We start from the raw sequence: 23,511 nt of genomic DNA, 5'->3' as shown, positions 1-23,511 counted from the left end.
TCATAAGTAATACATTTCATTTATAAAAGAAAGAAAATTAATTATGAGGGAGTATAAGAAAGGAAAAAATTCCTCAAAGTCCTCTTTGCTATTTCATGGTATTTTGGTATATATTTCCAGCCAGTCTTTTTGGTTTATTTTGAGGTTGCATAATTCCATATAAACTTTTATATCCTGTTTGTACTCAAGTAAGCATATTACTAGAACATACTTAGTAGATATCCTTTTAAATAGCTATAAATAGTCCATCATGTAAATGTGCCATAATTTACCAAACAATTTCACTTTTAAAAGACATTCAAGTTGTTATATATCACTCCTTTAATGAAAAATAAGATCCTAGAATTTTTAATTTAACATATTCAATTTTAATCGGTCAGTAGGAAATAGATATTGGAATGTCTGCTTTAAGTACCCACCTATTTTAAGAAAACTCATGATCCTATGAGAAATAATAGCTACTAAGTTACTATGTGGCCTACTCTTGTGTGGCTCCACTGAGACATGGCCAGATTATCACAGAGGTTAACACAGAACAAAAGTAAAGCCATGCTCATAAAGTATAGCAACACAGACTAAAACTCAGATATGACGTGGTTCATCCAGAAATTTAATCCCATTCCCCAACACAAGGTTTCACCACTGTACTTACCAAATGTGGTATATGGAGAGTGCGTATAGCTAAGACTGTGACCTTTAAGGGGTCATATTTAAGAGTATGAGCTTTGGGGCCAGATGGAGCTGGGGCCCAGGCTTGGTTTTGCCTGTTACAGCTTGGCATGTCCCTTAGTCCCTCTGGAACATCCATTTCCTCATCTGTAATGTAAAATGGAAATGACAGTTCCAGCCTCACAGAACTGTTGTGAGGTCTCAATGAGATATGTGTAACACACTCAGCCCTGTGCCTGGCACATAGTAAGCCTCAAAAATGGTGCCTTTCCAGTCAGCTACTTGGAGCCACCAATTTCAATACTTCTGAGAAATAAATGTGTCCTTGCATATAATTACATTCATTTTAATTTAGAAATTATAAATGCTAATACCACCTTATTTCTCTTTAATCTGAAACTAGTTCTTATGGAGCTGCTCTCTTTTTAGACTTGCATACTCGTACCTCTGTCGTGTCATTTACCACGTCAGGAGTTGGTTTTCTAGTCGTTTCCATTGTCTCTCCACCTCACTTCTCCCTAGCTCCTTGAGAGCTTCTGGGGAAGCAGGGGCTCTTTTGTTTGTGTTTAGTTCCCAAATCCAAGCACATAATAGATACTCAAGAAATACCTAAACTAGTCACGTTTACCACCAAAGAGTCCGGAAAGCTGTGAGACATCTGAGAATGCTTATTGGTTCTCTAAGGTCACGTGCACGCTCACCTGAGACATCCACACAACTGGGTGTGGCTCACTGCAGCCCAGATTTTTGGATTGCTCTTTGCCTCTTGCCAACCGGAGGAGCTTATTAGAAAACGGAATGCGAAAAAAAACAAAAAGAAACTCTCAGAACCTGCAGCCGTCAGGTTCCTAACAAGCGACCTTGACCAAAAGGTAAGGTTTCTCTAAACCTATTTCTTCCTTCATGACCCATGTGAGGTGTTCATTCTGGCTCATGTAACTATGTTGGGGTTGGCCCTTGGTAGAAATTCTTCCATCCAACAACTTGTTGCATATGTGAATCTGTAGGAACTGGAGAGGGGTCACCCTCAAGGCCATGGCTTTTCAGAGGTAATTTTTAGACTCAGTCTAGTCAGACTTTCGCTTTGCTTATTTAGCACATTCATCTTCCTTTATGTTTAAGTTCTTTATCAACACTGGAAAATGAGATTGATACTGTCTGTCCTGCCTCCTCCATAATCTTAATGATGACTAAATGAAATCACATTCATGAAAATCTTAGGTAGGGACCATGTTATATCCATCTCTGATTTCCTAGGGCCTAGCACAGTGCCTGGCTCATAGTGGGAACTTTGCAAATATTGAATGAGTGAAGAGTAGAAGGGGAAAAAAAGAGGAAGAAAAAAATGTATTGGAACGTTGCAAAGTTCTGTACTAATCATCTAAGGGATTATGACCTCTGTCTCCCTAGAGCTTGAAAATATCCCATTCGTTTGGGCTGAGATGCTTGTGGCAGGTAGAAGGGAATAGTTACCCAATTTACACAATTTCTGGTTCTGAACCTTCCTTCTCCAGATCTACACAGGTGATCATTCGGAGCAAACACTAGTACCTCAGTTATATTATTACGGTTACTCAGAAATACCCTGCATTGTGTCTGCCAATGTCCTGTTTTTTTTTTATTTTCACAGATGAAAAGTATCTCCCTAGCCTCCTGCCATCAATTACATTCCAAATTCTTGGATCAATCTCTAGGAGAGCAGGTAAGTATGATAATCCTATCCAGTTAAATAGAAGGGATCTATCTATTCTAACAGTAGTCTAGGAATAGGCTCACTTTTGGTGTTTGTTTGTTGTTTTCCCTAGTTTCATGCTTGGGGAATTAAATGAAATATAAACATACACTCAAATACATGTTCAGTTATGCACATATATCTAATTGACTCTGGGGTCCATTTGGGATTACTCTTGGCTCCATTTAAAATTCCCAACAAAGATGAGCGGAAGGCTGTTTATTACATCTTTTCATTTTCAGTTTTAACGTACCCATTCTACATTGTGATTGAAGCTTTGAAGGGCATTGATTGTTTTTATATTAAACTGCAATATTAGATTCCTTTTCTTACCCCTATAATTTGAAGAGAAAGCAATAATGTTCATGCCACAATGCGGTCTGAGAATCGTCTGTCTGTAACAGAAGGTAGATAAATCCATCATTAAAAAGCTTTATATGTTTTCACATTATAAAATTTATAAGTAAAATGTAAACATAGAGAAGACATTTATAAATATGTGATAAATATAAATGGTTTTTGAATGGTTTGGTCTGCTGCTCCCTTTTATTTTTTCCTTTTTTGATAGAGCAGTTGGGCTATAGATGATGAGGTGACACGGATGTGGTATATGGATATGAGCAAGGCAATTGACCATGTCTCTTGTGAGTCATTGTGGACAAGCCGGAGCAATGCAGATTAAGGAATAAGGGGCACTAGAAACTAGGTGCATCCATTCTAATCTTAGGTGGCATGCCATAAACACAGATGGATAGCAGTGAGGCCAAAGAAATCCTGAGGCTGGACAGTACCAGTTTTGGTAGAGGCTGACACCATACAAGCTCGGGACAGGGAGGAATAGATTTACTAGTAATGACCCAGGATGAAAGAAATTATAGATTTTAGTTCACTGTAATCTTAGAGCAAGTTAGCAGTATGAAGTGGCTGCCACAGCGGGAAAAGGCCTCCAAATCTGGGACTGTCTTCATGGAGGCCAGACTTCCAAAAGAAGGAAACTATAATCTTGATATTAACTCTTAAAGGACAGGCTAGCCTTGGCCCATGTGTGGGGTTCTGAGCACTACATTTGGGGAGCTTTGGGCACACAGCACCTCTAGCAGAATAGCCAGGATGGTTTCCTCCTTCACATTAGGGGTGTGAAATACCTACATCAGAGACTTTATGGATGTCCCAGGGACTCAATAAATGGGTCTGTTATTTTAAGACTAAACTTGTCCCTGCGCTGTTTAACTGGATCAGATGAGATTTGAGGAGGAAGAAGCCAGTGTTTAAGAACCTGGGCTTGAATTCTCAAGACTGGCTGACCACTCACTTTGTCTTTGAGTGAGTCCTTTAGTAAACTCAGCCTTGATTTTTCTCTCCTGATAATGGTGCCTAATTAGGGACATGTTAAAAGTTGAATTGAAATGCTGTATACAGAGCTACTTGTCATGGAAATTGTTATTTCTGTAATGAAGTAATTTAATGGAATGAGGATGAAAGCTTTCACTAAAAATGTAAATGGATGGTCCAGAATGAATTCATTTATTTACTTTGTGTGACCTTAAAGGATAGAGCTAGGCCAGATGCATGAAAGTTACATGAAAATGGGTTTGGACACACTGTAAGGACGAACTGAAGAATTACAAAAAAAAAAAAAAAAAAATGGAACGATCATCAATTTAATAGTGCAATACCCAGTTATTTCTAATTGTAGAACACCTATTTTAGCTTCTGCTTTCCCAAGCAAAGTCAAAGCCCAATTCCTTATCCCTGTCCTCCCTTTTTTTTTTTAAGGTTGTTAAGAATTTGCTGTTCGTAGCCAAAGTCTTATATTTACTGGAACCCGATTCTGGGCATAAGCAAGGTGAGATACAAGAAGACCTGGAAGAACAAGAAGCTTCAGGGCACGGTGTGGCCAGAGAGGGAGGAGAACACGAAGCCTGTGCACCTGAGGAGGTAGAGTCTGACAGAGAGGAGAACGACGAGGCGAAGCAGGAGCACAGCAAGCCAGCCACGCTGCTGTGGCTGGTCCAGAAGTTGTCCCGCATTGCAAAACTGGAAGCCTCTTACTCACCTCGGAACCCCTTAAAGGTGCGAATAACGTGCAGTGATTGAAAGCGTCATTTTAGTTATTTTTTGAAAGCATCTTTTTTTAGAAAGTATTTTAGTCGTGTTAGTAATCCTCCCAAGTTCCTAGGAACTTTTGAACCCCAAACTGCAGCAATATTATCTGCCCCAAAACAGACCTTGTTTTCTAAATTAACTGTGTGCATGGCTGCAAGTTTAAGAGAAACACTTCTAATGGACAATGATCTGTATTTTCAGAGAACATGCATCTTTAAGTTTCTCGGAGCTGTGGCAATGGATCTTGGCAAAGACAAGGTGAAGCCGTATCTCCCAGTCATCATAGCTCCTTTGTTCCGAGAACTGAACAGCACCTATTCGGACCAGGGTAACTCCGCAGCCTCCCTCTTGAACCCTTGCACCCCTCTCCCTAATATGTCCCTCTTTCTTCTGTCCTCCTCCCTGCCAGTTATTCTAAGCAAGAAAATTTGCCGGGTTCCAAGATGGTTAAGAGCAAATTAATAAGGCATATTTGTGTCATATTTGACTACCTTCTCCTGTATGCTTTCTTGTATCTAAGAATGAATGTTTCCTAAAAGATAATATTTTACTCCTAAGCAGAGATTAAATATTCAAAGAAAACTACCATTTGGGGTGGTTCTAAACCTCACAGTGCTTTGAACAATAATGAACAATGAAATGTCATTAGATTCTCAAGATTTATAAAACAAAAGTATGAAAGTTTTTAGTTTAAGTGTCATTTCAGTTTCTCCTGTTTATCTTTTTCCTTGCTGGTGCATTTAATACATTTCCCTCGCTGACCATAAAATGTCTGTTGCCAATAGAAAAAGAGGGAATTGGGGGCTGGAAAGGGAGGTAAAGTGGATCTTAAGTTATAAATTAAAACAAATGGAGTAAATGTCAAAGCTAGAGCTGTTTTAGTCCTACAAGCTTGAAGGAAAGTTTCTTTCCTCTTACGAAAAGGCAACAGTGAATGTCAAGTCGGCTTTGTTTCTCATCAACCAAAATTTATTGAGCACCTAATATTTGCAGGCACTGGAGGTTCAATAGTGGAATAGGCCTAGTCCCTGTTTTCAAGAAACTTGCCAATGTAGAACAGATGGCCTGAACTCTCCTGAACTTGATGCAAAAATCCATAGGTTATTTGCACTTGGGAAAAAGGAGGCAAGGAAAGGTGTGAGAGCTTTTGAGCAGCTTTTGAAAGCTTCTCAAAGGAGTCTTTGATCCCCCACGCCCCATGCAAAAAAAGTTGTGGCCAGAGCTAAGCCTCTGTGACCTGTGAATTAGAGCCTAGAAAAACACGCTTACCTTTCCCCCATCTGCAGAGCTGAGCAGGTTAACAAAGGTAACCCAAAACATTTCTGTCCAGTTCTCAGAGTAATGTCTTCTGAGCCCAAATTCTGCCACTTCCTGGTGTCTGCCACTTTCATGGTGTCTGATCTCTTGTTGCATCCTGGATGAGGTGGCTGTAAACTGTGTCCAACACTTCTGCTGTTCTCTCATCTCAGAAACGTAGAGGCTAGTTTCAGATTTGTGTTTAACGTCGAAGTAATAGAATTGATAATGCCGCAGTTTAAATTTTGCTTGTTGTTTTTGTAGATATTCAAATGTATCCTTTCCTATGTAACTAATTATTACTCTGTGTGTAATTAGATCCTTTGCTGAAGAATCTATCCCAGGAAATCATAGAATTACTCAAAAAGCTGGTTGGGCTAGAGAGCTTCTCATCAGCCTTTGCCTCTGTACAGAAACAGGCTAATGAGAAAAGGGCACTCCGGAAAAAGAGGAAGGCTCTGGAGGTAAGTTTGCTGTTTGAATATATGGCATGTTCATTAGGCTTAGTAACTGTTTTTAACCAGGGCTGTGTGCATGTGTTTGTGTCGCACTTAACTCGGGGAGGAAGGAGGTACTGGTTGTGTTTGAGAAGTGAGGACTTTATAGCTGGGGCTCCAGATTGTCTTTAATGGGCATGTACTGCATTCGTTGTGTTTAAAAGTCAACACAATGGTCCATTTGTGCATTTGATTTTTATTGGTTTAACATTTACTTTTAACATTTACTTTAGACATAAGATTTCTATTCTTTTTTTCAAGTTTGTAACTAATCCTGATATTGCCGCCAAGAAAAAGCTGAAGAAACACAAAAATAAAAGTGAAGCAAAGAAGAGAAAGATAGAGTTCCTGCGTCCAGGCTATAAGGCCAAGAGACAAAAGAGCCACAGCCTGAAAGATTTAGCAATGGTGGAGTGAAGTGCCCCCATGCTGACAGTGTCTCAGCTCACCCCAGAGCATGAACTTTCCAGTGTATCTGCTGGTGTGAAATCACAGCAGCGTTTATTATTTAAATTAAATTTTGGCAGAGATTGTATATTATTGTTATTATTATACAGTTTAATGTAATCATCTCATGTATTTTTTAATTAAAACATTTCATAATACTACTGTATCTTCACTGTCTAAAAAGCCTGTGACACTAGTAATATAATTGAAAATGCATTTTTTTTTTAAGATACATTTTAAAATAGCAAGTCAAAAGTTAGAGGAAGTTAGGAATACATCATATGATTTGCAATTCCCTTATGGAGGCAATTGTAAAACTTTATCAAAAGACATTAAGAAAATTTTGCACAAATGGAGAAATATAACCATGTTCATGGATAGGAAGATTACCATAAGATGCTAGTTTTTCCCGGGTTGGATTTCATTGTTTAAATGCATATCTGAGCAAAATCTCCAAGAGAGTTTTTCATATTGTCCTAACAAGCTGATTCTAAAATTTATACAGAAAATAAGCTGAGAATACCCATGATGCTCTTTAAAAAGAACAGGGTGAGGAGTTTTTCATGTCAGATATCAAGAAGTGCTATCTATAGAAGAGACATGTGATAAATTCTACTTATTAAATTTAAGAACTCCTTAGGAAAAGAGAACTGGGAGATGGTATGTACCATAAACTGATAAAGGATTACTAGTACTCAGGCTATATAATGAATTCCTAATGAATCAACAAAAATAATCCAGTAGAAAAAGTGGCAAAAGAAACGGGCATTGCACAGAAGAAATATAAATGGCCCTTAAACATTAACATTTAGATGATGTTATAGTCTTAAATATTAAAGTATCCTGGTTGGTAAATAGTCACGTCCTTGAGACCCTGCCCCCGCCCAAGCGCCACCCTGGCTACACGAGTCCCTAGGCTCCCTACCTCCCCACACCAGAAATTAAAGGCTTTACACCTGGACAAGTGGGGGCTCTGCATCAGCTATGCCTAGTTGTTAAAACATTTTGAATCACTCCCATATTCCACCTCACTAATACTTAGGAAAATGCAAATTAACACCAGAATGAAATTGTTTTGAACCCTTTGGATTGACAAAGCTGACAATACCAATGTTAAAGCAGGGTACAGCAAAGGGAACTCTTGTAAACCACTCAGAAAACAATTTGGCATTATCCTGTTCAACCATAGGGTGTCTTTTGGTTCACTCTACACTTGATGTGGAAGTAATATTTAGTGCCCAATATATTGGTAAGGGAGTCGGAAGATTGATCCTATGTGCCAGGCACTGTGCATATCTTTTATTTAATCCTCATAGTATTCCTTAGAGCAGCCCTAAAATTAGTTATTTTTCTGATGAGTAAACTGAAATTCAGATTATTCAACGTAAGGGTAACATAGGTTATAAGTGGTATAATCAGGATTCAAATCTAGGACTGAAAGCCCAAGCTCTTTATAATTTGTAATTATGGGTTTAGACTATTATAGCTTATGGCATAGGAATCAAATGTACAAACGTTCATAACTTCAGCATCTGCATCTTGTAGGTTTGTCTCAAACGCGTTCTCACACCTCCAAGGGATTTGTAATGTGCCAAATGGGGCATCTTGGATGGCCAATCTCAATTACCTCTTAAGTGATTTAAAGTACATGTATTGCTTTTGTAAAAAATTTAAAAATCAAAAGAAGTTAATGCTAAGACAAAGCTCAGAACAAACACCTCAGGGATTTTGAACACAGCTATGTTTGTGTTTTATCAGTAAATATTTACTGAGTGTCTACGTGCCAGGTGCACCACACTAAATGAAAGGAATACTAACAGTAAATAAAGTATGGTCCCTGCCATCAAGAGGCTTACATTCCCACAATTTAAAGTGCATTTCAGGTACTCTGGTAACAATTCCAACACTCTAGATTTAATTTTTCACTGTGATCATATAACAGCACAACTACCAACCAGTTATAAAACAGAATGTTAGAGCTAAAACAAACCTTTGATATTATTTGTCCAAGTCTCTCGTTTTATAGAGAAAAGAAAAACTGAAGGAGCAGCCATCTGTACCTAGAGAACTCATGTGTTCTGACTTTTAAGTTTGGTGGTTTTCCCATTTTCAGGCTTCTCACAGAACAATGTTCAGTAGATCTTTATAAATATCAACATCTGAACTCTCGTAGCATACCAGCAGTTTCCTGCTAGACAAGAACCTTATAATTTATACCATATTAAAATAAGTGTATGCTCTATTTATCCCATCCTGTTCTTTGTGATAAACCAGAAGGATCGGCATCATCCAAGTGCTGACCTTTGCTGCAGCTTCATGTGCCCTCCTCGGTATTCAAGACACAGGGGCTCCGTGCCAGATGGCATCTGCCTGCCAGGGCCTCCCTCTCCCCACCTGTTCTCACAGTGATCATGAACCTCCAGAGAGTACTTCGCCACCAGACACAGACCAAATTAGGAATGGGTGCTGGACAGTAAGAAAGAGCAAAAGTCCCACAGGTGAGAGAAAGCCACATTTATTTGAGCTGAGGGAATGACCAAAAGTGTGAAAAGAGGCCAACAACTGCAAGTCAGTGGTGGAGACAGGAAATGAACCCCTAGTGTCCCTGAGACCTAGGGGGCATGATGGTCTTCAGTTCACTTTACCAGCATCTAATTTTTTAAATGCCGGTTGCCCAACTTAAATTTTTTTTAATTCTCCCCAATATTAGAAATTACTATGGACTATATTTACTTGTCACATTGCAGCCAATCCTACAGCAGACTGGGCAGTTTGAAAAGTTCCTCTGAGCATAATTGTTTTTTGATGGCCTAGCAGTAAGCCTAATTATTAAAACCAAGAATGCTTAATTTCTCTCTTTAGAACCAGGAAAAAAAAAGATTGACTTTTCACCAAATTTACATGTCCAGTTACAGGTATATTAAAGGAATGAAAGACAGTAAAGACATCTTTACAATGCTTCTTAAAATAGATCTTTTTTATTTCCCTCAGTGTGAACTTTGTCATGAATCCATCAAATATAACCATTTACCATTGTTTTTACTACCTCTACTAGTATGGACAAATAAATTTATAGACATTACTTTAAATGTACAGTGTCTACTTCAGTTAGCATAATTTTATTTAAGGAATCAGGTTGTCTGTGTTGGCATTTTCAGGTGTAGTTTATGGGAAAAGCTTCTGACCCTGAAGTATTTTTTGAAGTATTACTCATTAGCAGTTGAGTAGCCAACCTATCAGAACCCAAGACTCCACACATACATAAAACGAAGACATTATAACCTGTCCTATCTACATCATAAGGTTCTTGTACAAATCGGTTAGGTCAATATATGTAAAATTTTTTGCAACAACTATGAATTACTATAAAATGATAATTACAGATAAATCAGTGAAATTAACCACTAAAATAATTATTCAACTTCATGCCTATAACCAAAAGCTTTCAAACAAAGCAGCTTAAATTAAGTGGTCATTAAGCAAATGAAGATGTAGCCCACTCTACTGAGTCAAATTTTTGGAAAAACTTAATTCATTTAGGAGGAAAAAAATCTAAGATATTTATTAGTGTTTATGCCAACAAGCTGCAACCACTAATTCAAAAATATGAGGGTTTTTTCCCCTCAATAAGAGTACATTCTTTAATATGACTGTATTTGAATACGAATTCCACATAAGTAGAATATGGACTATATACCTTAACATAAGAAAGCAAGGAAGGAATATTTTACATTACAAAGACCAGACATTCAGTTGGTTCAATCACGATGAGTTACCCTTCCAACCAAATACTTATTTTTTATATTTATTACAAATGTTGCAGTCAGTTCAGTATATGCCAACAAACATACACAGTTCTAACATTTAGTAGTGTGAAGCACACTTAACGTTCCAAAAGGATATGGATGTGGTCTTCATTTCAGGGGAGCAGAAGTGACTGAATTACTGTCTGCTCTTTAATGTTTCAACTAACCTGTGAGAAAAGAAAATGGTTTCATAATATTAACTTCTTCAGGTATAAAGTATGATCATTTATAAATTTTACATTGGTGCTGGATTCTAAAGCATTTTAAACAATGAAGGCTAAGATAGTGACATTAGAAAATGAGGTTGTGGACTCAATTTTCACAAGGGTCTTTTAGCTTTCACTTAGTCTATGCTTTGAATGAATAATCAAAAAAGACCACATATCTACTTTTTAGGCTGCTATTACTACAACCAAGTCAGATGTGGATAATTCAGAGGTGAAAACTAGTCTCTGTCCTCAAGGAGTTGATAATTTAATAAGCAGATGCACAAATCAATTACGAGACAGTTTAACAAGTACTATATCACTGATTTGTGACAAGGACATCTAACTATGTGCGTGGTAAGGCAGTGGGTACAGAGGTATGTCAGGGAAGACTCTTGAAAGGAAGAAAGCCTTAACCTAAGTCCTGAAAGGTAAAGATTTGGAGGGTGAAGTGAGGCAGGGAAAAAGAAAAATGGCTTATCTAACTCTAATAAGGAAGCTGTAGAAATAAAAGTAGATGCAAATGAAGACGAGTGGGAGAAAAGGCTGGAAGAACTTAATATTATAAGCTGCTAAGTAATTTGAATTTCATCCTTAAGATGAAAGGGAATTACATGTATGTACACAGCTGCACTCACAGAAATACACAGCTGGCTTCTGGAGACACACTTACCATTCCATTGCCTCATCAAGGCCAGTGCCTTTGGTTGCTGAAGTTTTGAATATTTGCCACTTTCGGTCCTTCAAAGCAGGTAACCCAAGGGAATTTGCCATCTCCGAGGGAGTCATGGCCTGTTCCATGTCCTGCTTATTTGCAAACACCACCAAAATGGCTTTTCTCAGTTCTTCCTCCTAAATAGAAGATATTTAATTTCCTCTTATCAATTTGCTCCCTTGAGTTAGGAAGAAATGCCAAAAAATACATTATTTTAAAAGCATATTTCCTAATTATTAATATACAGCATTCATTATAATAAATTATTTCAAATTACAGAGACATACGAAGTAAAGAAGCTTCACCCATAATGCTATCTCCCAAACATGACAACTGTTAACATTCTAGGTATTTTCTACTGCTTCGTAGTTTAGATATTTAGTTTACTTAGTAAATAAATTTACACATTTAAAATCATGTTAAAATCACATATAGTTCCATACCCTGTTTTTAAAAAGAAACTAAATATTAAATCATGAATGATTTTCCAAACCACTAAAAGTTTTTCAAAAAAAATTAATGGTTAAATATACACTATGAATGCATGCATCATAAACTATATAACTGTTTTCCAGTATTAAACTCTAGATTCTTTTCATTTGGCTATTAGAGAAACCCAAGTGACAGTCATATAGAAATCTTTGTGTGAATCTCTATTTCCTTAACACAATTCTCTAAAAATGAAATCAAAGTATGAGCTTTTTTCAGGCTCTTGTTTACATGTATTTATGAACTGCTTTTCAGAAAAGTTGTAACAATTTTAAATCCATCCAAAGTGTATGACAGTGCCTATCTTCAATGCAGCCTTGGTAGAACTGGAAATTATATATGTTTCCAAACACCGTATCATTATATGCTTATAATTGGGGTATTAGAAATATGAATGTTATTAGTAATATATTTTTCTCCTGTGAATTGTACTCATTTATCTATTGAGTGGCAGAAGGTCTTGATGTGAATAAAAACATTAATCTTTAGTCACTGGTTATAAAACTATGTCCTGGTTCCCTGGTTTTACTGTTATATTATCTGGCATCTGAGCTTTGGGGGTTTCTTGTTTGTATTAACATAATTAAATCTGTTTTTCTTTTGTAATTCCCTTTAATCCTCTGATTTAGAAAGACCTATCTAGAAATTTTAAACATATTCGCTTACAGATTTTATAGTTAATATTATCTATTTTCTACATTTAATTCCTTACTCCATTTAGATTTTTGCATATGAAAAAGATAAATTAACTTTGTGTCATATGTATGAATCAAGACTATTACATCAGAATTTATAGACACACAGTCTTATCTAATATTTACTGATTAATTCAATTAAGTTACTTCCTAATGAATAATTTAGTTCTTTCTCCATAAGTTTATATAAGTCAAATCCTAATACCACAAATAACCTATCGACAATCCAGTGTAACTTGAGAACTATAAACTGAAGTTTATAATCACTTTTTATGTAATATTTTACATGATAAAAATCCATTATACCATATGAATTACATCTGAATAAACCTTTATTTTATAAATCCAATATACCCAAGGCAATTAAACATTCCCTTTAAATTCTTTATCCTTAAATTTGGTCTAAGAGGCTCTTGTGATACATATGATGCTATGTTGTTTAGAAAAAAAACTAAGCCAAAGTTTAAAACTATTAGGTTTGCAATTTATAACTTGCTAGTCAATAACAAGTCAGTAGTACAAGAAATCAGAAATCCAAAGTATTCTGAGAATGCTTCTACCTACATAATCAAATGGCCTAGAAATTATATTTAAACATTCAATGATTGGATAATTCCGAATCATAGTTTTCATGAAGGAAAGAAACCTAATTTTTTTGAGCAAAGGCAATTTCATTATTAATTAATCATTAATACATTTGAAAAATTTATTTAACAAATGGAGATTTTTTTAAAACTTCTAATTGATTACTTAATGCATCATGGAATTCAGTCAGCCAATAAGTTATCTTATGAACCTCAGTGAATATAATATATTGAGTTCTTAACTGCTATACACCATTCTACATACCAGTGATAGTGGGAGATATATATATGTGTATATATGTAAACAGATATATTTTAAAATAATGGAAAGAAATGATAAATGGTAAAAAGAATAAAGTAGAATAAGGGGGTTAAAAAATAACAGAGTCCTCTCTAGGGAAGAAACATGCGCGATGATACAGGTCAAGAAGGCAGCCACGCAAAGATTTGGGGAAGAGCATTCATTCTAAACAGAAGGATGAGCAAGTGCAAAAAGCCCTACACCAGGCGTCAGGTGTGCAAGCTCGCTGTGTTCAAAGAACATAAAGGTCAGTGTGGATGAGGCACTATAAACACAAGGAAGAGTAAAGAATGATAAAGCTGGGAGAGGTGAGCTGGGGCCATAATTGTGCCATAAAGTTCATAATTCTCTGAACTTTAAGGTTTCTGAAACAAACAATATGCCTTCTTATAATTTATACCCATATCTGCTTCCATAAGCTAATTTATACAACTAGAAAGAAAGATATTTTTTAAAAATCACTTCTTAGAGGGACAGAAGAGTTACTTCAGTTTAGAAAGAGTTCAATTCTGAACTCCTGGAAATCAAGGAATCTAGTGTAAAAAAAATTACAAGGCTATTATTATTATTATTATTATTATTATTATTTGGGAATAGGAAGTAATGTGCACAAAAGAAAATGATACTAAAGGTAAGGAGGAAAAAAATCCCTGCTTTCCTTTTAATTATTCCTGCATGTAATAATAAACAATGGCAAGTAAATGTAAATGATTTCCCCACATTTTAATAGTTTTCTTACCTCCAACATGGCAACTAACTCTGATTTAGAAATGCCAATTCGGTCTCGGTCACAGCTGTCTACTACATAAATGACTGCGTCTGTGTTTGAATAATAACATCTCCAGTATGGCCTAAAGAAAACACGGAAAGGGAGAATAGATTATCATTTAAAAGGAGAAATGAATATGTTAATTTATATGCTAGGACTTGGCAACAATGGGGGGGTTACATGCCAATCCTCCCCACCCATGTTAGAATCAATGCTATATAATGATGCATTGTTTCTGATGGATATAAATCATATCCCTCCAACACTAAGGGGTGGAAAGAATGTTAATAAATATTAAATCATATGACCAAGGAGTTTCAGAATGAGTTCAGACTTTATGCTGAGAGAATATAACTTATAAGATCACTAAATGTACTGATAAAAAAAAAGTTGTACACAGACCTGATCTTTACATCTTATAAATCTTTAACTAGGAACTCCTTAAGAGGAATGAATTCTTTAAAAAAATTTTAATACGTTTTATAATAATAGGCATTAAATTAATCACTAAAGACACCAAGAAGTAGAAATGGCTAAAATTAGAAACAGACTCAAAAGTGGTTCAAGAAATAAAACAAGTTAAAAGGCAGCAGGATGTTTGGGGAATGCATTAAATCTTTTAAGATGGTACCGTAGTGAGCAACCACTGACAGTCATCAAGCATTCCGTCGCCATGTCAAGGACAGAATGCTGGGCAAGAGACCTGAGTTCCAGAGGGCATCTATGTTTACCTTGGCCCTAAATGGTGGTCCTGAAAGGGTTTCTTATAAATCTAAAATAGTCTGTCTCAAAGAGGAAGGGGCTGACAAGAACCAAATAGAGGACCCATTTTAGTAAAAAAACAAAAAACAAAAAACAAAAAAAACAAAAAAAACCTACTAAAGTAATTAGGTCTTAAGATTTTCACGAAAACACTTTTCGTTTAAGCGATATCTGAAAAACTAGCTTCCTTAGGTTTTAATTTAATTGAGAGAATAGGCAGTTTTCCTTCATTTTAAACATTTTATTTCATTTAAATTACAAAAGATATATTTTGTTTTACTGCTATTAACCCTATAAGAATCAATAAACATTAAAAATGACAAAATAATCCGGTCTTTGTACCATACCTGATACTTGTCTGTCCTCCTAAATCCCAGACTTGGAATTTAAGGTTCTTGTATGTTACCGTCTCAACATTAAATCCAATGGCTGGAAGATAAATCAGATCAGTTTCTGTAGACTAATGCATTTTGCCTTCAAAATATCCAATCTTGTAGAGTTTCCCCAATGGACAGTAATTGTTGAATCACGTTATTGGCTGAGATACTCCATTTAAAACAGTATGTTGTCACACACACACACACACACACAAATTAATTAGCAAGATCAGCACCACCTTCAGGTTATGTAAGAATTTAATCACTTCTGCAAATAAATAATTCTTAACTCAATGGAAATTATGTTAAACTCCTCTCATAATACACTACTAGAATATAAAAGTGTTCAGTAAGTTATATTTACAAAAGACAGTTGTAAAAATATTATTTACAACTCTTTTGTAAATATTACTTTGGATTTTTTGGATAGCAAATAAACAAGGAACAAAACCAAGAAAGCCTAGATTCTAAACTTTAGTGGGTGAAGACACCACAATGGCTATATATATATATATATATATATATATATATATATATATATATATATATACTGCTATATATATATATATATATATATATACTGCTTTATGGAGGCTGGGTTCTCTTAGGCTGGCAACCTCACAAACCCTCTGTGGACTTCAAGAGCTCATTTGTAATAAGGTCATAGCTGAATCGCCAAAGGGGAGGTGTCCCATTCCTTTTACCAGCCATCCTTCTGAGGTAGAGCTCTGGCATCACAAAGCTGAGGCAGGATACCACTATTTTCACTGAAAGGAATCTAAAGGAAGGTACAGAGGATGCTGAAAAACTTAAGAGTTATATATTACAAAGATTACTACAATTTTGCAAGCTTAAAAAAAATCATAGGAGGGGAAAAAATGGTGTAGACAATAGAGGCTCTATTCATCCCTCTGGTGACCAAATCAAAGTTGTGACCGAAACAAGAAGCAGCAGCAAGGAAAAATCACCTAGGATCTAGAGGAACAAGCCATACAACTAGGGAGAAATCCAAATCACCCTGCAATGGCAGAAGGTAGGATGGGGCGAGGACGCGGGGCTGCCCAGTCCTGAGCAGCTATATGAGACGGAGGCTGTGGCAGTGCAGTGGCAGACGCCTCTTAAAGGAGCCACATCCACAAGCAGATTTTCGAGGTGATGGATCTGCTCACTCTGAGCACCAGTGCCGATTCAGATGCGTACAGGGGGCACCAGGGACTTATATGGAGACGTCGTCGGAGTGAGGAACGAGAGAAGACTTGCTCTGTTCAGAAGTGCCTGCGGTGGCCATTTTCCCTGTTCAGCCCTCCCCCTTCCCAGTGCACAGACACAGAGCCGCCATTGCTGTGAGGTCATGAGACTGGATAACAGAGGTCGCTCAGTCCAGAAGGTTCCCTGAAACCCTGCCTCCCCTAACTCACGGCCCCACCAAGCCACATCCAGGTATATCCTCAGTAAGTCAGGTGCTCCTTGCTGAGCAGTGCCTAGACTCACACTGGAGGCAGCTGGCCTCGGTTTCTGGCGTGGCCTTTTGAGGCAACTATAAGTACAGCATCTGTGGATTGCTTGCTGAATCTTAACAGGTGGCCCGGAGGGGCAGAGGCTTGGGCTAAGTTTAGCCTGCAGCTGAACCCCTCTCAGGGCTGTGCCACTGGACACCTACTTCGCAAATCCACACTAATAAGACCGGGAGACTTAGGAGCTTTGTACATAGAAACAGACATGGAAAGGCAGACAAAATGGGAAGACAAAGCAGCAGAAACCATATGAGAGAACAGAACAGTGATCCAGAAATAATGGAGTTAAGTAATCTAACAGATGCAGAGCTCAAAACACTGGTTATAAAGATGCTCAATGAACTTTTGGGAAGTGTAGATAAATTCAGTGAAAATTTCATAAAAAAACATAAAAATGGAAATGGAAATTATAAAAGGGAACCAGTCTAAAATGAAGAACACATTATCTAAGGTGAGAAGTATATTAAATGGAATAAACAAAGAAATAAACAAAGTGAATAAAGAAAAGGATCAATGCCCTATCTAGAGGATGGGAAAGTCAAGGATACACAATCAGAATGGCAAAAGATGAGATGCCACGACTATAAAAATAAGGAGCATATGGGACACTATTAAGGGTCCAAATATCTGTCTGATCGGCGTAACTGAAGAAAATCAAGATGTTGAACAGCTGTTTGAAGAAATAACGATGGAAAACTTCCCTAACCTGGTGAAGGAAATGGACATAAAACCCCAGGTAACTCAGAGAATTCCAAAAATCAGGGATCCAAAGAGGCCCACGCCAAGACACATCATAGTTAAAATGCCAAAGGTTAAATACAAAGAAATATTAAAAGCAGCAAGATAAAAACAGATAGTTACTTATAAGGGAAAACCCATAAGACTGGCAGTTGATTTTGCAAAAGAAACTATGCAGGACAGAAGGGCTTAGCAAAAAATATGCAACACGATGAAGAGCCAGGGTCTACAACCAAGAATAATTTATCCAGCAAAGCTATCATTTAGAGTTGAAGGACAGATAAAGAGCTTTCCAAACAAAAATAAGCTGAAGGAATTTATCACCACCAAGCCCGTATTACAGGAAAGGCTGAAGAGACTTCTTTACAAAGAAAAAACACGTATCAAAAACAACTACATTCCTATCAATAAGTACCTCAAATGGAAAAGAATTAAGTGCTCCAACTAAAAGATAGAGTGGATTAATGGAAAGGAAAACAAGACCCCTAGATGTTGCCTATAAGATACTCACTTCAGATTAAAAGACACACAGACTAAAAGGAAGGGGATGGAAAAACATATTGCTTTGATGGACTTAGAAGGTATTAAAGTCAGAATGAGAAAGATAAATACTATATGAATTCACTTATATGTGGAATACAAGGAATAAAAAGAAAAAATTAATCAAAAACAGACACAAATATAGTGGATAATTTGGTGATGGAGAGAAGGGAGGGGGTTTTGGGGGCTGGGAAAATGGGAAGAAGGGTTAAAGAAGTACAAATTAGTAGCTGATAGATGGTCACGAGGATGGGGAGCACGGCATAGGGAATGCAGTTAGCATTAATACATTGGCTAGGTTGAGGGTCAGGGGAGGGAGGGAGAAATTGGAGGGATCACTTTACAAACTATATAGATGTCTAACCAATGTACTGTATACTTGAAACTAATTAAAATAAACAAATTTTTAAAAATCATAGTAAAAACTAACAGCTATAACAGAACAATTAATATTTGTTTTAGATTTAAGTCTATATTGGTAAATGATTCATATTTGTATATGGCTACCATGCCTATTATAACTAAAAAATAACTATACTGTCACAAACTGGAGTGAAAAATTAAAAAGTTCATGATGTCTCCCTTAGGATTAGGTAGGAGTGTAATCACCATCTTCACCACAATTAGAAACACTTTATATGCAAAGGACAAGAGTGTGGTGTAATTAACATTCACTGAGATGCAATCTACTGGGCTAAACGTACTGCAGGGACCACCAAGCCTTAGACACAGCAGAGATGGGCAATTTTGAGAAGCAAAAACCAAGGGAACTAAAATTTATGGAAGGTGGCAAAGAGAGAAAAGATGTCACAAAGTTTTAAAAGTTCTTCTTTCATAAAAACTAGCCTTTTTTTAAATTTATAAATTTAAATACTACTGAATATAGAAATATCTTGAATAAAAGAGTAACTTTAGAGGTATAATTTAAATACTCTTGAGCAAACTCTGAACACTTAATCTTAGTTTAAATATATTAATCTTCTCTAAGTAAATTCAAGTCAACAAATTAGAACAAGTGTAAATAACAGAACAGTATTCTCATGTAGTCAAACAGGACTATTTGAGAATATTTTTCTAAAATAGCAATAACCAATTTAAAGCTGAGATGTTTCTTCTCTTGATATTTTTAGGTACCAAATCAATTCAATATTCAGTCTATTCATCTCATATATTTACAAGTAATAGAAATACTTAAGAGGAACTAATCTTAAAATATACAGCAACGAATACAGAAAAAACACACTTCACATGCAATATCACTAACATTTTATATAATTCTTTAAAGAGGTTTACAAAGTATTTTATACGCTTCATTTGTTTCACCCTCAAAGTCAGTGGATAATTTTCATTTTAATTGGCTCGCAATGAGAATAAGTGGTTTACCTCTAGCTAATTTTTAAAACAGCTCTAAAAAGCAAACCCTAGCAGTGCACCAGGGTTCATAAATTACACCGAATTGCCTCTCAGTTTATGAAAAAAAGTGTTACCAATAATATGTTCATACTACAAGTTTACAAACCTTATTTCATTTATTACATGAAGTATTAATTCAGAAATAAAGTCATGTTAGATGGGAAACAAAAAGTCCCTATAATTAGTTTATCACACCAACACTTACTAGGAATAGTAGTAACGACTTCTCCAACCTGTAATCTGTACAAAATTGTAGTTTTTCCTGCTCCATCTAATCCCAAAATTAAAATCCTCATTTCTCGGGTTCCAAAAAGACTAGAAAATATACTTGAGAAAAAACCACCTAAAAAAAATAGTAAAAGTAAAAATGTATTAAATACCATTTTGTGAACTAGGTCCACAAAACATTTAATCTTGCCCTTTGAAAACTATACCAAATTAAATATTATAATATTTTCCTCGATTCATAGATGCAGGAATATTATTCAACATCAAACAAGTAATTATTGTTACCATGTCCTAGATACCATATCAAGCAAGCACAGAAGATATACGAAAGAACAAGAGAAATATGACCAATGCCCTCATGGAGCTCACTCCCTACTCAAGAGACTGTGGTGGATACCTTAGTATGATCGCCCACTACCCGAAGAATTTCCATCTTCATTTGGAGGGTTGTAAACAAGTTAAAGAATTTGCACCTTCATTTGAGGCTCTAGCGGGGAAGGAAGCTGTACCCGATGCTTGTGATGACGATGTAGTTCCCTCGATCAACACTCCAAAATTTGAGATTAAAATTTCATTCAATGACCAGTAACGCCCTTCCCGTTTCCTTCTCTATCTTATTCTATTCTCTCTACACGAAAAGCTACATACAGATAAACAGACAAGTTGGCTATAAATCAAAATTTATGAGCAACACCTCTCCTTGGATTTTTTAAATGCACGCAGTCCCAGCGACCAAGGGGAGAGAGAATCAAGCTTTCACTATGGAGTCAGATCTTATCTTTTACCCAAGAAACCTCAGCGAACCTCGACTGGCATGTTGCCAAGCTTCTTCTCAAGACCAACTCTGCCCAGCAAGTCGAGCTAATCTGAGTCGGAGATGGAGAAGTTCATGGTCAGGGGAAAGGACTCGGGGCCGGGGTCCCAGGCCGCCGCCCCCACCCCGACCTCGCTGGGATGAAAGGGAAAGGAGAAGGGCCGGAGTGACCGCTGGCAGCAGAGTTCACCCCCACAGGTGAAGCGCCACGCCCCGGGAGAAGCTGGCTACTCTGGGCTTCCCAAGCCCGCCCCTCTCCTCCCCGCGACGCCAGCCCTCGGCCGCAGCCCCCTCAAACGCGCCCAAGCGCCCTTCTCAGATCCCTCACCCATGATGAACCGCCTGTCTGCCCTCGTCGATTGTCAGAGACAGGCCCCGGCCTCGGCAGTAACTCTTATTCAAGCCTCGGTGCCGCCGCCTCCGCTCGCCTTGGCCTCGGGCTCCGGCTCCGGCTCCGGCTCCCGCTCCCGGTCGGAGGCGGTTTCCTTAGAAGCCTGGTCAGCCAGCAACTTCCACGTCGGACACCCGGCGGGGGCGGGGGCGGGAACGAGCGGCCGCTGCGACTGCGCGCCGGAATGGCGGCCTGTGCGTCCGCGTCGTCGCTTTCGACACCAAGTCCCCGGCGCTCTTGGGTGTACATACTATGGAAGCCAGAAAGAGGAAAAAAAGTCAAGGACTCAAATCTCTCCTGCTTTTGTTTTCTTGAAAGAAAGGGCTTCCGAAACAGGGAAATTTGGATTTTCATTTTAAATTCTGACACCAAAAAGTGGCGAATCTGCTAACCAAGAATGCGAGTCGGGTTTGGATGCGGCAGCCCGACTGGACGTGGGCGCAGGCTGCGGAGCCGCGAGAGTAGTTGGTCCCGAAGCGACCTGCGGGCGCGGTCAAGCTTTACCTGGGTGCTTTCTCTGATAAGGCACTAGGACTACGTAATAATAATAGGAAGACCATCCTCCCTGCCACCAGTGTTGAGCCACCTTACACTTAAGGCCGTAACTGGAGATTTTGGTGTCTCAGTGGCCTGCACGGTCGGTGTTAGCGGCCCTTCCCCCTTTCTTCCACCTGACTCCATGATCCGCAGTATTCACGGGCTGGTCCTGGCCACGGGGATTTGGGCTGGAGACCTGTTCACCCGAGGGTCGTCTCTTAGGAGTAACGTACGTTTTGACAGTGAAATGTGGGAGGAAAGAAGCGGCAGTAGGAAGATGGGGAGAAGAGATTCTCCTAAACTCTTAATTTTTTAAAAGGTTGAGCATGATCTCTTAAAAATTAATGAAGATACACAGATAAGTAAACCTATCCCTAGTCCCCAATCCCGCAGCTCTGCCTAGAAGAAACCATTGGTAACACTTTCTTGGGTCTCCTTCCAAATATAATTTTTACTATTTTTATTTATAATAGATATTTTCATCCATTCAATAGAAGTGTATGGACTGCCTGTTTTTTCTCTTTTGTTTTTGACTTCAGTCTTCAGACTTCTTCAGCTTGCCTAAGCACTGAACTAGATTCGCCTATTGCTCTCGTCTCCCCTTTCTGCTCCCAAATCTTAAATTCACAGACATTTTCTCTTGCAAAGAAAAGTTTAATTGCTCTGATTTGTTTTGTTTTGTTGCTTGAGAAGAAGAGTGTTGAGCAACTCTTCACCTAACCACCTAGACCTTTTAAAGGCTGTGCTTAAGCATTATATTTTCCAACTCTTGGACCTCAGCTTGCTATGATTCCACTGACCTTTACCACCTTTTCTTCATCCCTCTCCAGTCTCTTCGTCAAGATTAGCCGCCACCACTTGGCACATCTTGGCCATTGCTTCTTCAAACTTGTGCCCATATCAAATTTATGTTTCCAGTACAATACACGTAGGTTCCTGAAAATAGATTCCCCTTAAAGGAGAACCAAAAGGAAAGATATGCTTTAAATTTTATATTCACACTGTATATTCTGAGCCAAATAAGCAAATGAGATGTATGTGAGGATGCTGTGTAAAGTGAAGTGCCATACACAAATTGAAAAACATTGTTAATATTAGATAGCATTTCAGCCTTTAATAATGTGTATTAAGCACCTAGTTGCAAGTCACTGTGGAAATAATAGTGATAAAAATCCTTTAGGCAATTTGATCAAGAACTTAATTTTTGAAAATTTACCCATTCTTTGCTTTGTCTGTGAAGGTCCGATTTAATTTCCGGCATGCATCAAAAAGAAAAAAACAAACCTCTTTACCATTCACGAAAACCTTTGATCTTAAGAAAAATCTCAAAATATTAAAATAAGGTGTTTCTCTTTACAATTTTTCTAAAGTAGGTTTTGTACAAATAACTTTCTTCTGATCATTTACTATGTTCAAGGCCTTATGCTATACTTAAATATTCTAAAAGTCTCTGCTCTCAAAATGTCTAACTTTTAGAGGCACTCATTAACCCAAGGGTACAGAAAATTAAAATGGCTTCAAAAAGTGTTGAGACAAATTTACAAATAACAAGCCATAAGCAGCCTAGGGAAATTTATCTACGTTGGCAGTTACATCCCACCTCCACCTTCTCCCTTCTCTTAATTCTCAATTCTAAGACTAGAGTACTTCTTACTTCCATAAGAACACAACTTTAAATGCGTGAATGTCACGTTAAGGTGGTGAAAAAATAAAATAACTACCATTTCATAGTGAGGAAGCAGAATTATAGCAGCATGCTGGAATTAAAATTAAATATTTAGATTGTAAGTCTATGGAATTATATCCTGACAGGCATGTAGAATTGATTTCACCTCTTTCTAGTCTGCTCAAATATATTTAAAATTGCAACCTACTCAACATCCTC

The 23,511-nt window shown here is 37.5% G+C and overlaps 2 protein-coding genes across 4 annotated transcripts in view; one reads left to right on the top strand and one right to left on the bottom strand.

Annotated features, from left to right (window-relative positions):
- Nucleotides 1-6,835, top strand: part of UTP20 (UTP20 small subunit processome component) — an 80,811-nt gene extending 73,976 nt beyond the window's left edge. The window contains exons 57-62 of the mRNA XM_039877970.1: nt 1,354-1,541; nt 2,300-2,371; nt 4,178-4,474; nt 4,709-4,835; nt 6,122-6,267; nt 6,562-6,835. Coding sequence (XP_039733904.1) covers nt 1,354-1,541; nt 2,300-2,371; nt 4,178-4,474; nt 4,709-4,835; nt 6,122-6,267; nt 6,562-6,717 — 986 coding nt within the window. The 3' untranslated portion in view covers nt 6,718-6,835. The remainder of the gene's footprint in view (nt 1-1,353; nt 1,542-2,299; nt 2,372-4,177; nt 4,475-4,708; nt 4,836-6,121; nt 6,268-6,561) is intronic.
- A 2,861-nt stretch (nt 6,836-9,696) lies between these two features.
- ARL1 (ARF like GTPase 1) lies at nt 9,697-21,248 on the bottom strand. Of its 3 annotated transcripts, none has more exons than XM_039877976.1 (6): nt 21,027-21,246; nt 19,862-19,999; nt 15,422-15,503; nt 14,283-14,394; nt 11,433-11,611; nt 9,697-10,720 (listed from the first exon to the last, which is right to left on the bottom strand). In XM_039877976.1, the coding sequence occupies exons 1-6, from the start codon at nt 21,028-21,030 to the stop codon at nt 10,690-10,692; spliced, it is 546 nt and encodes a 181-aa protein (XP_039733910.1). In that variant the 5' UTR covers nt 21,031-21,246; the 3' UTR covers nt 9,697-10,689. The 3 variants fall into 3 exon arrangements, with proteins under 3 accessions (XP_039733910.1, XP_039733911.1, XP_039733912.1); XM_039877977.1 differs by lacking the exon at nt 21,027-21,246 and adding an exon at nt 20,282-20,432; XM_039877978.1 differs by lacking the exon at nt 19,862-19,999 and having other exon boundaries at nt 21,027-21,248.
- Nucleotides 21,249-23,511: the final 2,263 nt, after the last annotated feature.

The sequence above is a fragment of the Pteropus medius genome, unplaced genomic scaffold, assembly GCF_902729225.1.
Source record: "Pteropus medius unplaced genomic scaffold, Ma_sr-lr_union100, whole genome shotgun sequence".
In the NCBI taxonomy this organism is placed as follows: Eukaryota; Metazoa; Chordata; class Mammalia; order Chiroptera; family Pteropodidae; genus Pteropus; species Pteropus medius.
This window is presented reverse-complemented; position numbering and strand designations above follow the sequence as displayed.